The 17,866-nt window shown below is 40.1% G+C and overlaps 2 protein-coding genes across 3 annotated transcripts in view; both read left to right on the top strand.

Annotated features, from left to right (window-relative positions):
- The first annotated feature begins 871 nt into the window (after nucleotides 1-871).
- LOC5519051 lies at nucleotides 872-14,438 on the top strand. Of its 2 annotated transcripts, none has more exons than XM_032363860.2 (15): nucleotides 872-1,412; nucleotides 2,142-2,311; nucleotides 4,394-4,930; nucleotides 5,174-5,252; nucleotides 6,530-6,566; nucleotides 6,727-6,758; nucleotides 7,425-7,512; nucleotides 8,137-8,281; nucleotides 8,422-8,803; nucleotides 9,761-9,837; nucleotides 10,060-10,161; nucleotides 10,453-10,586; nucleotides 11,765-12,049; nucleotides 12,274-12,450; nucleotides 12,751-14,438. In XM_032363860.2, the coding sequence occupies exons 2-15, from the start codon at nucleotides 2,240-2,242 to the stop codon at nucleotides 12,752-12,754; spliced, it is 2,151 nt and encodes a 716-aa protein (XP_032219751.2). In that variant the 5' UTR covers nucleotides 872-1,412; nucleotides 2,142-2,239; the 3' UTR covers nucleotides 12,755-14,438. The 2 variants fall into 2 exon arrangements, with proteins under 2 accessions (XP_032219751.2, XP_032219750.2); XM_032363859.2 differs by having other exon boundaries at nucleotides 874-1,412; nucleotides 11,762-12,049.
- Nucleotides 14,439-15,040: 602 nt separating this feature from the next.
- LOC116602991 (transient receptor potential cation channel subfamily A member 1) overlaps nucleotides 15,041-17,866 on the top strand; it is a 35,888-nt gene continuing 33,062 nt past the window's right edge. The window contains exon 1 of the mRNA XM_032363870.2: nucleotides 15,041-15,240. The gene's annotated coding sequence lies outside the window, so the exon portion shown is untranslated. The remainder of the gene's footprint in view (nucleotides 15,241-17,866) is intronic.

Genomic DNA, 17,866 nt, shown 5'->3' with positions numbered 1-17,866 from the left:
GCATTAATTCAAAGTACACGAATTTTCAACTTTAGTATAACAAACAAGTTAGAGAACAACAAACAGTGGCTGCGACTTGACCCAAAAAAAATTGTTCAATTTTACATAATACCTACCTCGGTAGAAATGGTTCAACTATAAAAGAGTTATTGAAAACCTGGCATGAATCTTTAAAACGTGTTTTCGTTTCCAAAAATTTAGTAAATATTTATTACCATCACTGTCATTTCTTCCCTAATCTAAATATAGTTTGGATTGTAGCATGATTCTCTTTTTACATTTAAAATAGGCGAGGATTGTAGGAGCATATTGGTGGTCGATTTGTAAACTAAGGCCATGTGGTGACTATTAAAATACATGCCGAGAATTAAAGTAAACAATGCGAGCACGATCTCTTGTTTTCTACATTGCGAAATGTCAATCTCCGAGATTAAAATGTGTTCCTCTAAACTCACAATCTGATCCTACGATGATAAAATGAGCGAACACAAAAATAATAGCGCCGCTAATCGAAGTTCTTCTCGGAAAGATGTCAGAATGCCGGATTTGACAATAAAAAGATTTTTTCTCTAGATAAGCTCTCAGATATTGGTAGCTGGTTTTGTGTATAAGCCAGCACGTGTTGTTTGAGTGACAACTTTTTGCACACATTTGTATGTGCTCGATCAGAAGCTGGTTTTTCAGCTGCATTTTGTGAAAGAAAACAATAATTGATGTGTTTGCTAAAAACTAAACCTATTTTATACACAAGTTACTAGTTCAGCCAATCAGAGCGCGCCAAAATGTGATAGCACGTCTTCTACTGACAAATATTTCCTTTCCAAGGTCGGCCCTGTCTGGTTGTCGTATTGGGAGAATTTGTCGTTTGATATCCCCTTTGTCGTTGATTGGCGCAGGCTACGGTGTTTGATTGTTTGGAGTAATGCTCTCTAGCGGTCAAATTGCATATCTTATAGACCTGGTCACTTCCAGCATTACTCGTGAACGCAGAAAATGACTGGAAATCTCCGAATTGAGTTGTCAAGCGCTACAACTAGTCTGCTAGTTGTTTTCATGTTTAGAGAAATGAGCGCAGTCCGTTTGAAGGAGTGGCCTTTGTTTGCAGCCTGTGTTTATTTTTGTTTTTATTTACAGGTGCCAATAACGTGACGTCACAGGACAAAGTGAGGCTTTCTCGTATTGTTTGGGCTGAAGGGAAGGGGCATCAACAACAGCGGGCCAAATTGTTTAGCTTCGTGGAAGCGCTGTCCTTAGGTCTTTCGCCGCAGAATTTCCACACTTTCGTTTTATTTCGAATCGTTGTCTTAGTATAGATGATTTAAATCTTGATTCGAGGACAAGTTGTCAGCAAAGCATCAGAGGATGGCCCTTTCATTCATTCGTCGACGCTCGCAACATTTTATAAGATTCAGGTAAATGTGCCTACCACATCAACAATTCCTTTCGCCGAAATAATTATTTCGCGCTTTCAAAAATTAATATCTCTCCATAAAAATGTCCCTAAGATCCCCCTCTATAGTTTTTCTATCATTAACTGGTATTTCATTGAATTTTTCCGGCAATAACCGTCCAATATACCAAGTGAAAGAACCTTGGCTGTTGTTATTTGTTGTTTACGAACACGTTTCTCATTGTTTGTTATTTATGGCGCGTCTCTCCGAAGAGAAGCTTTTCCTTTGCCAATTTCCACGATTTTTTAAAAGGAACCCAACTCCAAATTGTACAGCAATGTAGGCTGATAAGTTGCTATTATTCTCAGTTACTGTTATAAGGAAATACATTGTTTAAGGAAACACTTTCTCCGCATTATTTATCGGGAAATTGTATTCCGATTATCTTCATATGACCGTTCGGTGCGCCATGAAAGGAATAAAAATTACTCTTCTAATACGCAAAATTGGAAAGTGTAGTGTGTATGATTGCCTTGGTTTTAGAGAATAAGATTCAGAACTTATACTGAATATAGTTATCGAAGAATTATGAGTATTTACGCCTCGAATGTGAGCAAACCTCTCGCGGCTGTTATGGATATAGGGAGCGCGCTCGGTCGCCATGTTGCAGCGAAACTTCCCAAATCAAAATTCAGTTAAAGCTTTAGGTTGCGGGCGAATGACAACTTATGTCCTTTTTTACTATTTCAGGGCTTTTTAGATTGCAGTGTAGAGTGGGTTTCTTAGACGTGTGGTTTAAAGCTACGAGGGAGACGAGTTGGTATATAAAGTAAAGTCTATTGAGGAAAATGTCATCTGCAAACAAAGAACAGAATGGTGAAACCCCTGTTATTCCGACAGCTTCCAGGGCCAAGAATAATGTAAGAAGGCAGTTGTATTTTTGCGTATTTTCCGCTTGGGGTTGCTATTAAAAAAGCGCACGCAAAAATTGTTACAATGACAGAGTTTAGGTCTTAAATCCACAAATGGATCGTAACGATTCAATCGAACGTGCGCGAAATGTTACTCGTTCGCTTAAACTCGATCCGTAGTTTCTTTGATTTGTTATTTTCTCTCAGAGCACAGGCAGACAAGTCGAGTGATATTCCTCGGAAAGATTGTTTACTCTTGAATCCTTTAAGCTGTCAACTCAGAGAGATGTCTTTGAATTTTAAACTGTCTGGTACAGCGTACTTCTTAGAGATTGGGCCTTTCTCTCTAAATAGGATACCCCCACCCCCTCCCTCTTAGTATATAAATAAGACTGAGCAAAAGTGTGCAATTAATGCCTGACCATTAAATCCAATTCAATTAAGTATGAAATGTGCTTTACAAAACAGGTGTCAAAAAAGCCATAAGGACTGAATAAATTTCCAATTCAAAAGATATTTCAGTTTGAGATTTTCTTTTGATCTCTAGAGAATTTTAGAGAAACATGCATAATTATGACAATTTGGACCCACAATTTTTTGCTATACTATTTAATCTCTCTTAGATGATATTATTGTTTTAATATTTTGTACATGAATCTTGTATAGTTTGGCTCTTTCGTAATGAATGACCATTGATTCTGTTATTCACCAAAACAGAATGCAAAGAGGGTTCATATGTAGCTAGCAGCATGATATCTGTGTGAGAAATTTTGGTTCCCAATTGAGAATAGATGTTTTTTACAAGCAGGATGTAGTCTTGATGTGGCCCAAATTTTAAAATTATTTTTACATGTTTTTACATGTTTTTAACTGGAAACATACTTAACTATAAGCTCAATACTCTATAAATGATAATCCTGAGTTACATTTAGACATCAGTTTCCAAGCCAACCAATGCCTTATCCTAAATTTTGAATATGAAATATGCTGCATTGGCTGCATTTCATTTAATAGGTAGAAGCTGGGGAAAGATGTAATTCATGCATTGTAAATTGTTTAGTAGCATGTGTGATCCCACTATGTGCTGTCAATCACACCCCAGGTCACTAGAGATAGACAAAACACCTCCCTCAAGTCAGCCAATACTCAGGTTAATTATTTGCAATATGTCAATATCATTTATGACAATGTGCAAATTTCTCATTTCTATTGTGAAATTCAATGTAAACCCATTTCCTGCTTTATAGGTGACAATGTAAATGACCTCCATGGAAGAATGGCTGTGTGAAACAAAATTATTTAGTGCCTTAACACTCAACTCCTCTATTATGGTTGATAGAAAAAAAAAAATTATGTTTTGGCATATTGTCAAGCATCATTCATTGGTTAAAGTTGAACAGAGTTTATAAACTCAATGTACCCTTTGTAGTAGAGAATATTTCCAGTAAAATTAAATATTTCCATAAAATGCTTTAGTGCCTTAACACTGAACTTCTCTATTATGGTTGGTAGAAAATGTTTTTTTATGTTTTGGCATTGTCAAGCATCATTCATTGGTTAAAGTTGAACAGAGTTTATAAACTCAATGTACCCTTCGTAGTAGAGAATATTACCAGTTTTCTAAATTGTAGCTTAAAACAGTAAAGTACCAAGTGTGAAAAAAATCATTTAATTTCTATTGAATTCGAATACTGTAAAAAAATGCCCCCATCTAAAGAACACTTCCTATCAATGAATGCCCCCTCCCCCAATCTTACAAGTTTGTATTGAACGTCCCTCTCTAACGCCCACCATCTATTTGGAATTCTCCCCTCCTTCCTGCTTAAAAACAGACAACATAGGAATTCAGGTAATATAAATGGAATCTAATTTCCTTGTTGCTTAATCTAAGCAAGTAGCCTCTTGCTCAATATCAGTTTTATTGACATTTTAATTTAATGTGATCCTGACTGATATTAAAACCCCACTACTCTTGGGTTTGTTATATTGTTAGTTAATTATGTATGTCCCTCTCTAATAACACCTCCTGTAATCCTGCAAAGCACCCAAAAATCTAGTTGACAGCTATTGTTTGTATTTTTTATTCAACAGAACATAAGTATGACTACCGCAACAGTAGCCAAGAGTCCAAACAAACAAAGTGACAGTCACATAAAATCTCACAGTGGCTCAAGTAGTCCAGGGAAAATCTGCCAAGCCCATACAAATGGCCACAAAGGGGGCACAAGTAAGAGTCCCTGCTGCTGTTCCCATGAAAACCATCTTCCTGGAATCGTCTATCAGCATATTCCAGGAACACCCAATGGTGTTGCTATTGAAACTTCAGCACCAGATCACGGAACACAAGAGAGCAAGAGTAGCAAATCCAAACACAGCTCTGGACACTTTTGTTCAACATGTCCACCAGGGCCTCACACTCACCATGTGTATTCACCACCTAACTGTCACCCGCCAGCCACATTTGTCGAGCATGGCCACTGTAATTGCCAACCTACTGCTTATTTGGACAACCACTATCACTATGCCCACCACTCACAGTCAGCACAGCCTAGACCAGTTGCTGTTGTTGCACACCCTCCTCCTTTATTACTAAGACCGCTTCAACCTCAACATCTTCAGCAACATCAGGTTGGTATAGATAGACTTAAATGTTCATAATAGGGTGCACCAAAACTTTGGTACAGCAGAAGATAAATGCATGTTTATAATGGGGTGGCTATGGCAGTGATATTTTGGTAAATCCTGCTTGGAGTGAGACAGTGATGCTGGTATCATAATGACCTCGTTACCATGAATTTACAATATGCTTGTTATCTTTTCTGTTCTGATGTTCCTTGATAGTATTTTATTTAATGGATCTGTCTGTCTTAGGCAATCCTTGAGCAGGAGTTAAGGCCCTATTATGATGGGAAGTGGAAAGGCCTGGCAGATACACCTCTAACAGCTTTTGGTAAGTCTAAACCTGATAATAATGCACACCTCATGATGAACACACTACTGAAAATAAAGAGATTACTTAGGGAAGTGTCGTTATTTATCAGGAGAGGGGGAGTAATCTTTTTTTCTGATCCAAACATTTCAACATCCCCTAATCTAAAGCACAAAAATAGTGACCCCTCCCCCAAAACAACAGAAAAAAATTTAAATTATTTTGTGTGGAGGGGGGGGGGGGAGGGTTTGGTCATTGACTTAGACATGGCCATAAAGGGGGGACAGAGCTGGCCTTAAAAACCACCAAGCCAGGAGAAATGTTGATTTTGAGCCTTATTTTTAGAGGTGTAAATAATATTGTTTAAGGGCATGCCCATAAAGGGGCGACGCAGCTGGCCTTAAAAACCACCAAGCCAGGAGAAAAGTTGATTTCAAGCTTTATTTTTAGGTGTAAATAATATTGTTAAGGGGATCTGGGGACATGCTCCTCCTTGAAAATGTTGCTATTTTCAATTATATGAAATCCTAATTATTGTTTCAACCTAAACAGAAAACATCATCATTAGCTCCTTTCTAACTGAAATCTTTTCCAGTCTGAAAAGTTATTAGGGGGGACTTGACATGAAGCGAAATTTGTAAATTCAGTGATGTAAGTTAATAAAACCAAAACTGCAAAAGATAAAAATAGTAGAGGCCACACTTTAGGGGAAAATGATTTTCAACGCCAGCCAAACGAAAGTTATGAAAGTGCAAGCAGAATGCGCATCACATTCATTTATCTATTTTGTAGGGGGTCTGGGTTTCTCCCCAGAAAAATGTTGAAATTCCAGTCTTTTGGAAGGCTTGGAAATTCATTTGAGGCCCTCCCCCAAATCAACGCTCAAAAAATCGCAATCCTCTCCCCAAACATAGCAGCCCCCCCTGTTAAATAATGACCCTTCCCTTAATGGAATGAATGCATGTGCATGTTTTTATGCACAAGTTGAGAAGTATCAGAAAATGAATTGAGCAATTGAGTTTTCTGATGTGCATTCACAAGTGCATAAAAATTGTACAAGCATTTTCAATTCTGTAATTATTTATCTTATTAAATTTTAGAAGAAATGATGGGAATGCAGTTTTACCTTTGCCATATGTTTATTCTGTTGGATCAGGTGTTTTTTCTTTTCTTTTCTTTTTTTGTTTTTGTTTTTTTGGCCAAATTTGCTGAAAAGAATACAAAGCATTTTTTTTTTTATTGTTTATTACTTTTTTCTTACCTGTGACTAAATAATTTTGTTATTTGTGCATTTTTAGGAGGAAGACAGCCCCCTCCTGATGGACATGGGACTGTGTAAGTAACTGCAATCTTTTTTTTCTAGAGAAATCCATAATTTTTGTGCAATTTTTTTTTTGAGTATTCATAAAGAATTAGAGCCTGACTGAAGAGGAGGGTGAAATTTTCTCATCATTATTGTGCAGCAAATATTTATTTTCATATTTTATTCCCATAGGGCTTCTGGTTATGTTGCTGAAAGCCAGACAAGTAAGTCTATATGTGATGGCAGATCTAGCTTTTCACTAAAGGAGGGGTTTGGCTCAGTAACAAAGGGGGAGGGGTATATTTTTTTGTTACATATGGCTTTCTGGCAGCCCAAATGGAGGTTCAAACCCCCTAAACCCTCCCCCTAGATCTGCTACTACTTGGGGTCAGTTGGAGTCCTCCTCCTCCCATGGAAGGACTTCAGGTTCTAAAAATATCACTTCACTTAAAAATTCCCTCAAAAATACCATATGATACAGGCCACAATAACTGATAGCATTGCTTATTTAAAAGTTGTGTGAAAGGGTTCAGAATTCCTCAAAATTTTACCCCTTTGAATCAAAGGAGAAGTCATCACCCCCTTCCCCTTCCCTTGCCCTCTTATCCCAACCTCCTTTTATCTTTGTCATAGATAAATCATATCATTGATACATACACTGTTGGCAATATTTTCTGTATGCTCTATACAACCCAAATGATTATAACTTTCAAAAGAAATAAACCAATGACTCAAGTTTTTTATGGGTTATTTATAAACTCTCCTAAAATAGCCTTTGGTGAGTAAAAGTGAGTTAGCGTTCACTGGTGGTGGTATGACGTCAAAGTTATAAACTTTTCTTTTTATTGTTGTTAACTGTTGTTTGAAACATTCTTCTTCCTCTTATCCAGTCCATCAACACCACCCTCTCTTCCATCACAATGTCTGCCAGTGGCCAGGATGTGAGGCGTACTGTGAAGGATTTGCTCAGTTCTTACAGTAAGGGAAATGTTTATTTGCCACATACTGGTCTCAGTAACTAACAATTCAATGCATTTTATGAGGTATAGCTTTTAATAGTTATTAGCCATTTAAAGGGGCAATATGTAGTCAACCACAACTTAGGCAATCCAACTGGCGAAACAGGCTGACATCTGCCGTAATTGCTTAAATAAGTGCCATGCACTTACTTAATTTTCATGTCCCAGGCAAGGTGTTTATTCCTGGAGGTGCTTATACGAAGGAAAGTGCTAAATTATACATCTGTTTTATCTTTAGATAAAATATGCTTTTTTCCACTTTGTAAGAAGTAAAAATTTTCCAAGAAGTGGGTTTGTACTGTCAGTTTCGTTACTGACTTTTTCCCCTAACATACAATCCCCTTTGTCATCTATTGTTCACCATGCTTAGGTATAGAACTTATTTGAGGAAAGTACTTAGGAGCTATTATGACACTTACATAAAACAGGCTTACTCCTGACATAAAATAAGTTTTTTTTATTGAGTGAGGGGGTCTTACAGTGGACATCCTAGAATTTCATCTTTCTACACCTGTGTACAGTTGCTCCTTCCTTTGCTTTTCTTAAATTTCCATTACTCATATGTTTGTCTTGCCTTTCCTAGTCATCTGAACAATGACCACGCCCTTGATGAAAGGAGCACCGCACAGGCGCGGGTGCAGATGCAAGTAGTAGGCCACCTTGAATCCCAGCTGAACAAAGAAAGGGAACGACTCAATGCAATGATGAGTCACTTACATATGCCAAAGGTGGGTTTTTAATCACAGACTTACAACCAAAATGTTTAAGAGTTATCAATTCTAACTAGTTCATAGATAGCAGGGCACACTCAACATTTTCTCTTTTGCTTGTTTGTTACTGATGAATGCTGCCTTGATTTGACCATTAGGGCCAGCTCTCCCCACCAGGGCCACAGGAAGGCGAGAAGATCCAGCATGCACCTGTGCTTAACCAAACTCATTCCCAGCCCCCAACTAGCTCCCACTCATCCTCTCCCTTAAACACCAGCAATGATGGCCCTTCCGAGCCTGAGAGTGGTCTGATTAGAGAGGTGCACGTTAGCAAGTCGTGTACAACGCCTCCACCAAATATCTCTGTACACGACCTAACGCCCACTTCAAGTGAGGTGACAACAATGGCGATCCTGAGCGGCCACATGCCGACACATCACATTCACCACGAGGAGCTAAAGCCTTTGATACATCACATGCCAGAGGAGACGAAAATTCACAAGCGCTCAAGGACCTCTGACCCAGATGGTATATCGCTGGGTAGGCACTGTTAGTTATTCCATTATTAGGACCTCTGACCCAGATGTTATATCGCTGGGTAGGCACTGTTAGTTATCATTATTAGGACCTCTGACCCAGATGGTATATCGCTGGGTAAGCACTGGTAGTTATTCCATTATAAGGACCTCTGACCCAGATGGTATATCGCTAGGTAGGCACTGTTAGTTATTCCATTATTAGGACCTCTGACCCAGATGGTATATCGCTGGGTAGGCACTGTTAGTTATCATTATTAGGGCCTCTGACCCAGATGGTATATCGCTGGGTAGGCACTGTTAGTTATCATTATTAGGGCCTCTGACCCAGATGGTATATCGCTGGGTAAGCACTGTTAGTTATCATTATTAGGGCCTCTGACCCAGATGGTATATCGCTGGGTAAGCACTGTTAGTTATTATTATAAGGTCTCAAGCAGCTCTGCTCTTAGATGGTATTTCGCTTGGTAAAAGGGAGTGTAGTTATTCCGTTACTAGGTGAAAATGGAAAATCGGTTTATACGTTATGTAAAACAAACGCCTTAAGCTTAAAGTTTGATCACGATGAAGGTTTTTCCTGTGACACTATTAGAAAATTGTGGTGATTTTTTTTTATTTGCCGCCAAAGAGATGATTGACGCTTAAATTATACGTAAATAATATCCCTTCAATATTGATTGATCTCTTGCATCAACTCTCGCAACATCATTACTGTAAAAATTACGGCGAAAATCAGATTGTGTGAGGCTTTTTTTATGCTTGCTTGCTTGCTTTTGTCAGTTGGTGTGTTTGGGTAAGTCTCACACAGCCAGCGTGATGCCGTTTTGAGTTTCCTTTTCTGGGAGAACCCTGACGAAATATGCCCGAAGAAACTTCACACAGAAACTGCCTTTGAGTTTATAGTTATACTGTATTGAGTGTCTTATCATGTCACTAAAGATGGTTGTATTAATTGTTTCAGATATACAAAGGTCTGCTGATTTTTACCAAAAAGCTGACGTTCGACCTCCATTCACGTATGCATCTCTTATCAGACAGGTGCGTGGACTCACCTTATGTTTACTCCACTAAATGTATTCACGAGCCTGGTTGCACAGGTCTCTAATAGACATGTGCAGTATAGTTATTCGTTGTCACATTCTCAACACCTGTGTTATACTGCTAGCAGTCTAGTGTCTACTTTATGTGTCACGTGTAAAAGCGCATATATAATAAAAACACTTTTGTTTCTTAATGACATTTTAATGTTCTTGTCTCCAGGCAATTCTAGACTCTCCTGATACCCAACTGACGCTGAATGAAATATATTCCTGGTTTACAAGGACGTTTGCTTATTTTAGACGAAATGCAGCAACATGGAAGGTATGAGTGATGCAAAGAAAGACAGAGGCACTAAGTCCCAAAACAGTTGGACATTCGGATAATGAGTCACAAAAGACAGATACATAGGCTGGTAGACAGTCACAAAAACAGACACACAAACATGGTGCATTGCTTCATCAATATTTTCCCGTATATTGTAGAAGTTTTCCTTAAATCAAATGACTATAGATGATTGAATACTTCTATACTGATACTACAAATACGCAATACAATACGCTTCTCTTTAGGTTGAGCGGAGCCCTTTAAGTCACCTTTTTAATTGTCTTTTAGAATGCCGTACGGCACAACCTGTCCCTGCACAAGTGCTTCGTGCGTAAAGAGAACGTGAAAGGCGCCGTGTGGATGGTGGATGAAGAAGAGTTCATGAAGAGGAGGCCGCAGTCGAAAGTCACCCACAGCTCAGCGTAAGTACAACAGAATCATGCCAAAACTGATGACGGGCGCTTAGGCCTTACAGTTATAATGAACTCAATAATTTTCGTGTTTTATTTTCTTTTAGCTCGTACCCATTTATTTTCACAACAAGTCTTAATCGTTACCATTTGACGATATTGTCATTTTCTAACGTTTCTTGTTTTCGTTAGAAAGAACAGTGATGTTTTATAGTTACCTTTGCATGTAGAATATATTAGACGTGCCATAGAACGAACGGTAGTGGGCTGCTTGTGTAGCAATCTCTTCGCCTTAAAGTTCCTAAAACCTTTCACTTATATCAATCTAGCCAAAAGAAAGCAAAGATAAACTTTTACATTCTGAAAAGGGTATTCATTTTGATTGAGATTCGAATTTTCTACAGAGCTTTGAAAATGTTCCTGGCCGGCGCGAAAGGAAACGAATCGAGTGAATAATCCCAAGTTTTAGCGGGAACATCTAAAACAATGTATTTTCCGTTAAAATTCGGAGATGGCAATAACACAAAATATTGGCAAAGTGTTTTCTATTGCAATGCTACCCACAATGAAGCGAAGCATAGAATCATATGCGAAAAAAAGTAAAAAAAAACGTTTTGTTGTAGGTTTCAAAAAACAGTGAAAATGTCGTCATTCTTGATTGCGCATGCAGCGCGCGCGCACAATGCAAAAACAATCTATGGACTATAAAATATCTGCTAAATTTTGCAGATTTGTTAAATAATCATTTGACTACCAGGTTTAGATATGAAGACGAAGGTAAAAGTTGTAACCGCGCAACGATCTTCAGCAATAACTAAGAAGACATGAAGACGGGAACCGGTTCAGCGCGCGCATATGTTTTCTCATGTAATTTGGTTGACATCTCGATTTACGTCACAAATGACTGGACCCGGGTCTTCCAGCTCACTTTTTTCCGAAGTTTGATCAAAATACGTCAATATTACAGGCTTGAGTTATTCGCGCGTTTATAGGGTCCATAAGAACCACATATCATTTGGACAAAAAGATAAACAAAATCTATCAAATGTGAAAGGTTATATAGACTTTAAATGAATACTGTATTCCTAGTGCCGCGTTTATTTTTACTTTTGAAATATGTTATTAGGTCGACAACATTTTCATGATCTGTACATATTCGTAATAAACTCTTTCTTTTTTGTAACCAGAAGTCTTAATAAGCAAGAGCGAGAGCGCGCGGTTCAGCCATCGTGCCTCGTGGGCCTCCCCACACAGGTCACCACTTTCGACGTCGGCTCACGTGACCCCAACCACGCGGGGTCGAATGGCTCGGAGGAGGAGATTCCGCAGGGCGCAGAGGCTGCTGGGAAGAGGGCTGCAGATGATGACGTGAGCGATGAACCAGCCAATAAGAAAAGACTATTTGGTCAAGAGGAAACGGAGGGAGAGCCTGGTGGAATCAGCAAACTTGTGGAATTCTGTTCCAAGGGCATCACGTAAGTTGTTACTCGAATGAAAGTTCATGCGCCTGCTGGACAGGTACACTAAGGGCACATAAACACGGCGGAAGCCGGGACAGGGAGTCCGGGACAGCAAGTCCCCATTACTTGGCTATTCCTTGTGGGGTGGGGGTGGACCTTGCATATAGCTTATTACGTAACAATATGTCTCGCCGTTGTATCCCTTGCCTCTAACCCTTCTTTCGATTGGTCCTTCACAGCAGCCAACTCTCACAGTCAAACGTCCAAGTCAAACTTGAACCCCAAGAAGAAGAGCCCGAGATGCATGTGCACAGCGGTGGAGAGGGGTCGCCTCATACTCACGTGGCCGTTGAGCCGGTGGTGCTATACAATGAGGATTCCATAGAGGCCGACTCTATAGGGACTGAACAGGAGAGGTATTTTGAGATACCAATGTATCGGTACTAAACATGGCACATTGCTCCAATAAACATGAAGGAGTTTCCCACAATCATAAAAAATCTCTTTAGCATTACGTGGTGAGTTGGGGTGTACTTGTCCCCTAAAACTTGTTGGTGTGCCGTAAGGATATCGATCACATTTATGTCACATTATTTTGCTTTTCGAATGTTATTGAAGCGCGTTACCAAAAGGGACTGAGTAGGCCATTTTAATTAACCACCTTATTGAAGACAAATGTGGCTCACTCGCTCCCTTATCTTTCTTTTCTTTCACAGATAAAATGCAGCTAGTGCGTAGCAAGTCTCCAAAGTGCAGACTGGCCCGAAACACCATAGAATGCTAGTCACTTGACATTGACGTCACACGAGGCTTTATCACGTGAGGTAAACCATGTGACGTTCTTACGTCGATCAGGTGACCTTTGTGCCTTAAAGCCGTTGACGTGGGGGACTGGGGCGAGTGATGCTTATGCTAGCGGCCTAAAGAATCCTAACTAACTTAATAGTATCGTTATTGAATGCAAAAGGTCGTAAACAGAGACAGGATTAGATACAGAAAAGGGAATAAGAAACACAGGGAGAGCTAGGAATCGTATAGGGCATACTGTTAAGCGCCCCCTTCCTGCCGTCTGGCTGGTAGTATTGTAAGATGAGCTACCGTAGTTACCTAAATCGAGAGCACCGTTGTGAAGATAAGATAGGATAAGGCAAAATCTCATACACAAATGTATTTTATATGGCCTTATCAGAACCTTGGGGCTTATTCTACAGGCAGAATCTTAGAGTTTGTTTGCGTCGTTGAATCTTTGGCCTGCCAAGTTGTAATAGTCTCCCTCGCAGCTGTTCTGGACTCGTCGCTTGAGCTCCAGTAAGCACCGCTTGACTTGTCCAGAACCGCTGCGAGGGAGACTAACGTTTTACTTGCTTTACGAAAAAAGACTCCCTTTCGAGAGAGTATAAATAGTTTATTATAAATGTATAGTTTATAGTAGTATTGTTATTTAACTTCCGTATTGTTTATAATTGGCAACACTGTGCCATACCTGGCGAAGAGTAAGGCGACTGTCATACGTATGATGGCGGGCAATAGGGCGTGCAAGGATTTTGTCAAGTCGTTTCCACAGGAGAGCTGTGCAATACGTTCCATTCCTCTATTTAATTTAATCCATCCATGTCTTCCATATCGTTATATATGCGACATACTCCCTTTAACCTTTCACATGACTTAATCCTTGCTTAGTAAAGGTGATAATATCTTGAACCTTTTGATCAGAGAGCGCGGAGATCTTTCGCTTGTGATGGGAGAGTGGGTCCAAGGAACCATCTTCATGCGTCAGATAAACCAGGCCAATAAGATGTGATTTTAATCGGAAGGTACTCCCACTCAAATCTAAAAATAACGTTATACTCTGAGTCAGCGATCGTTTTATTTTTGTCAGTGCCATTGTCTGGCCTGTTGACCAGAAATGTTTTTAACCTTTTTATGGCTGCTCAAAGCAACATAATGTTACTTTAAAGACTAAACTATGGAAAACCCGCTATTTTCCCTATAGCATCAAGTGTTGATTAAACATCATGGTTCATAAAGGAGCAGGAGTATTCTTTAGAAACTACTAAAATCCTGCACGTAGTATTTAAAGGTACATCCTTGCAATTACAGTATCCCGGGATCAACCAGAATTTTTGCTGGTGGAATAGGACACATCGCCCCTTGCGTCGCTAGGCGCAGTAAAGAATAGCGCTGGATAACTTGGCATATTCCTGACACAGGTCCTTAGCCTTGGCTGAAAATCATGTTATTCTGAAAAGTGATTATGAACTAATTATTATGTAAAGCTATTGTCTTATCTTGTATTATTGATAGGTCCGCATAGAAAGACTAGATAAAAGTTTTGATTAGACATGGAAGAAAAAAGAGTATTTGAAAATAGGGGAAATGTTCAGAATAAATCTATGAAATTAAATGAAGTCTGGTTTTTGTGATGGGGCCGGGTAGAGAAGGTAAAACAAATCTTTTCTGTATGATCTTTTTGGTAAGTATTAGACACGCCGGTCAAGTAAAAGCAAACAAGCTTTAATCCGTATATGTATATCGTCTTTTTATAGCGCTTTCAACGTGCTTCGGCATTGTTTTGTACCAAACGAAAAATGTTTACTAGATTCTGCTTATCTACAAAGATAAGGTGCGGTACCCGCCCCCCCCCTTCCCTCCCCCCCTTCCCTCCCCCCCCCCCCCCCCCCAAAAAAAAAATAAATAAATAAATAAAAAGCTGAACTTAAGCTCCCTAGCATGCGGAACAGCATAGTCTCAGCTCTGCTCTTCATTGCCTATGTAGAACCGGCTACGCCATGCTGATGAGTCACTAACGATAACAAGGACGAAACAGCTGTCAATAGTTGCCGAACTAATGCTTTTATGCTACTGTGCTTTTAGAGTTCACTTGAATGAAGGACAATTCACGAGAACAGGGTTGGTGATTTTTATGCATTACTTTAACGTGCTCGCTTCTCGTACTGTTGTCGGGCCATTTGTTTTGTTCTATTTTGGCCGTGCCGTTACTGATATCTGATAGCGCGATAACATCTAAAAGGTCTCCGGCCCGTTGTACGCATATAAAAGGTTGATCTCTGTGATCGACTTGTACTCGCATCCGTCCATGCAGTCCATGGTCCTCGCCTTTTTTTGGTCTCTAAAATCCAACCGTGAGGTCAGTAATTTGTCAGGCACCCCAACCATCAACTAACAATTACCGGCGGGAGATTGAGGTAAGACATAAACGTATGTCCTACAATACTTTTATCAGAACTATTACACGTTCTTGGATTTCGTTACATGGGGAATCATTATAGTTCAGTGATAGGGCAGACAGTGTTTGTTAGGCTAAATTCTGATAATAAACCACGATTTCCCCTTGGCTGTTCCTTCTTTGCGACGTGCTCTCCGTGTTTGATTAGAAAACCCGGTCAAGTGACTGCTTAATCTGAGCTACTACAAGGGCGTTGGGAACAGAGGTTGTTTGGTAAATTGATTTAGAAATGACAAACAACGAAACTCCCCTCTGATTCGAATTGTGCCTTGTTTTGCGACGCGCTCTCCGTGTTTACGTAGATACCCGCAGTTCCAGCAAAAGGTGTTGTTCCCAATGCCCTTGCTACTACCTGTGGCATGCGAACTGTCCCCAACCCGCAAGCCGAACGTGCCCGACTAACAAAAAATCGGGCACGTTTCGGCTAGCACCGGGTTTCCTAATCAAACACGGAGCGCACTTAGCAAAGGAGAAACATATTTCGCAGCCAAATTAGAGTAAAAATTGTGGTTTATTATCAGAATACGCCTGTATGCGCCAAAGTCGAATTTTAGTCGACGTAAATGGAGCGGTGGTTTTAGATTATTAAAGGGTATACAATTCAGATCTAGCGGGCTAGCGATCAAATGACAGCGATACATGTCTCGTTTCACGTTGCGTTGATACTTCATGTAGCCATCAATATAGTTAATTAAAAGATTAAATAACAACGCAGATTTTAGAATAATATTTCGCAGGGCAGTGCCTGCCTTCTTCAGACTACAAATGAGTTACAGTGACATGTGCAATCATCAAAAATAACAACTTGCGTAACAAAAAAAAGCTGGGCTAAATTTTGTTCCAATCTTTAGAATTGTATAAATACAGTTTAGAATTGCTCAACTCAACCCCTAAAGCCCCGTGCAAACTGCCCCAGCATCGCTGATAAGGCGTTGGCCCAGCAATGTTGGCGCAGTTTGAACACCGTGTTGGGAGGTGCTGGCGAAATTTTGATTTAGTCCAAACTTTTGGCCAGCATCTCCTTTGTCTCGAGGCAATTCGAGCATAGCACAGCTTTGCTGGCGCAGTTAGCACACAAACCCAGCAATGCTGGCGGATGCTGGAGCAGTTTGCACAGGGCTTTACGGTACGATATGTAATTAGAGGACTAAATAAACAAGGCGTTTCCATAAAGGTGAAGCCCTGTGCAAACTGCCCCAACACATGGCCAGCATGTTGAGTAATAAGTTCACGCTTGACTGGCGTTTGATGAATGAGGAACCAAAGACAAACCAAGAACCCACCATTTTACTTGTGTTTAAGGCAATCCACGATTCCTTTAGATTCCGGTTAAATTTGGGTTTAATTTCGTCTCCTGATATTATAGCGTGACAAGAGGACGATAACAAACAGTTAATTTTTATCTGATAGTAAGTAGCACGTGGGATTGTGTTGTAACAGCGGGTTCTATCACCGTAACCGTTATTTTTGGGTGTTAGACCAACTATGACCACTCTGACCATTTGGCTGGGGGAGGTACCGGTTTTTACTTACAAACTGAAGACTTTACAAGATATCACTAATGCTTCTACCGTACTATTTGGGGTACCTTAGGGGACTGTACTAGGACCAACGTAGTTTCTGTTATTTGTGAATGACATTCCGGCCAGAGTAACCTCAGGGATTTAACTGTTCGCTGATGATTGTGTCATCTTTCGCATTATTAACTCTCCAGAGTATGCTCTGCTCTAGTCTGATCTTAATTCCCTTGAGGCCTGGGCTAGCAACAGGCAGATGACGTTTGCTCCTATAAAGTTTATGGTAATTTCCATTATCCTCAAGAGGTCCCCCTCACCTCATCAGTATTGTATCTGTAGAGTCCCCCTACCGATAATATCTTTGTGTGTACATATCGCATTCCCTGAATTGGTCGAAACGATACACTAAAGGTTGAAAAGGTTAGCAGAGTACTTGAAGTCCCCCAGAGGAACCTCGCTTGCTGCTCTAAGGCAGTGAAACAGCGCGCTTACCTCACCCTAGTAAGGACAATGTTGGAGTACGCCACTCTAGCCTGGTCGCCACACACACAAAGAAACATAGATAACATCGAGTCGGTCCAGAAACGTGCAGCCCGCTTTGTGTATGGCGACTACCGCCGATCGAGTAGCGTTAGCGAGATGATTAAGTCCTTTCCTTTGCCCCTCCTCTAAGATCGCCGCATGGTTAAGGATTTGGAAATGTTCTTTAAGATTGAAAATGGTTTAGTCCAAACTCTTCCCCGAGGAGCTAACTAAGAGAAGTACAAAGACAAGGGGCCATGCTAAGCGTTTTACGCAGCTCGGAGGCTCAATAAACGCCTTCCACCATTTATTCTTCATCAGAACCATCTCAAAATGAGACTCCCCCCCAACAGAAGCCTTTGAGGCTGACTCTGTAGGTGTATTCAAGGCTAGTTTAACCGAATGTAAATACGATCGAGACACTGCTCCCCATCAATTGTAATATTAATATATTATTACTATAAGCATTCACCATTAAAGATTAAAGAGCATTGTTAGGTTTGTGTGCAAACTGCGCCAGCTACGCTGTGGTGTGCTCGAATGACC

The sequence above is a fragment of the Nematostella vectensis genome, chromosome 1 (genome assembly GCF_932526225.1).
Source record: "Nematostella vectensis chromosome 1, jaNemVect1.1, whole genome shotgun sequence".
Lineage (NCBI taxonomy): Eukaryota > Metazoa > Cnidaria > Anthozoa > Actiniaria > Edwardsiidae > Nematostella > Nematostella vectensis.
This window is presented reverse-complemented; position numbering and strand designations above follow the sequence as displayed.

What these genes read in the sequence shown, in the direction of transcription:
- LOC5519051 (XM_032363859.2), top strand. Translation starts at nt 2,240, where the DNA reads ATGTCATCTGCAAACAAAGAACAGAATGGTGAAACCCCTGTTATTCCG. An exon ending in AACATCTTCAGCAACATCAG is followed by an intron (nt 4,931 to 5,173) that starts GTTGGTATAGAT and finishes TGTCTGTCTTAG; the next exon opens with GCAATCCTTGAGCAGGAGTT. An exon ending in TGTTGCTGAAAGCCAGACAA is followed by an intron (nt 6,759 to 7,424) that starts GTAAGTCTATAT and finishes CCTCTTATCCAG; the next exon opens with TCCATCAACACCACCCTCTC.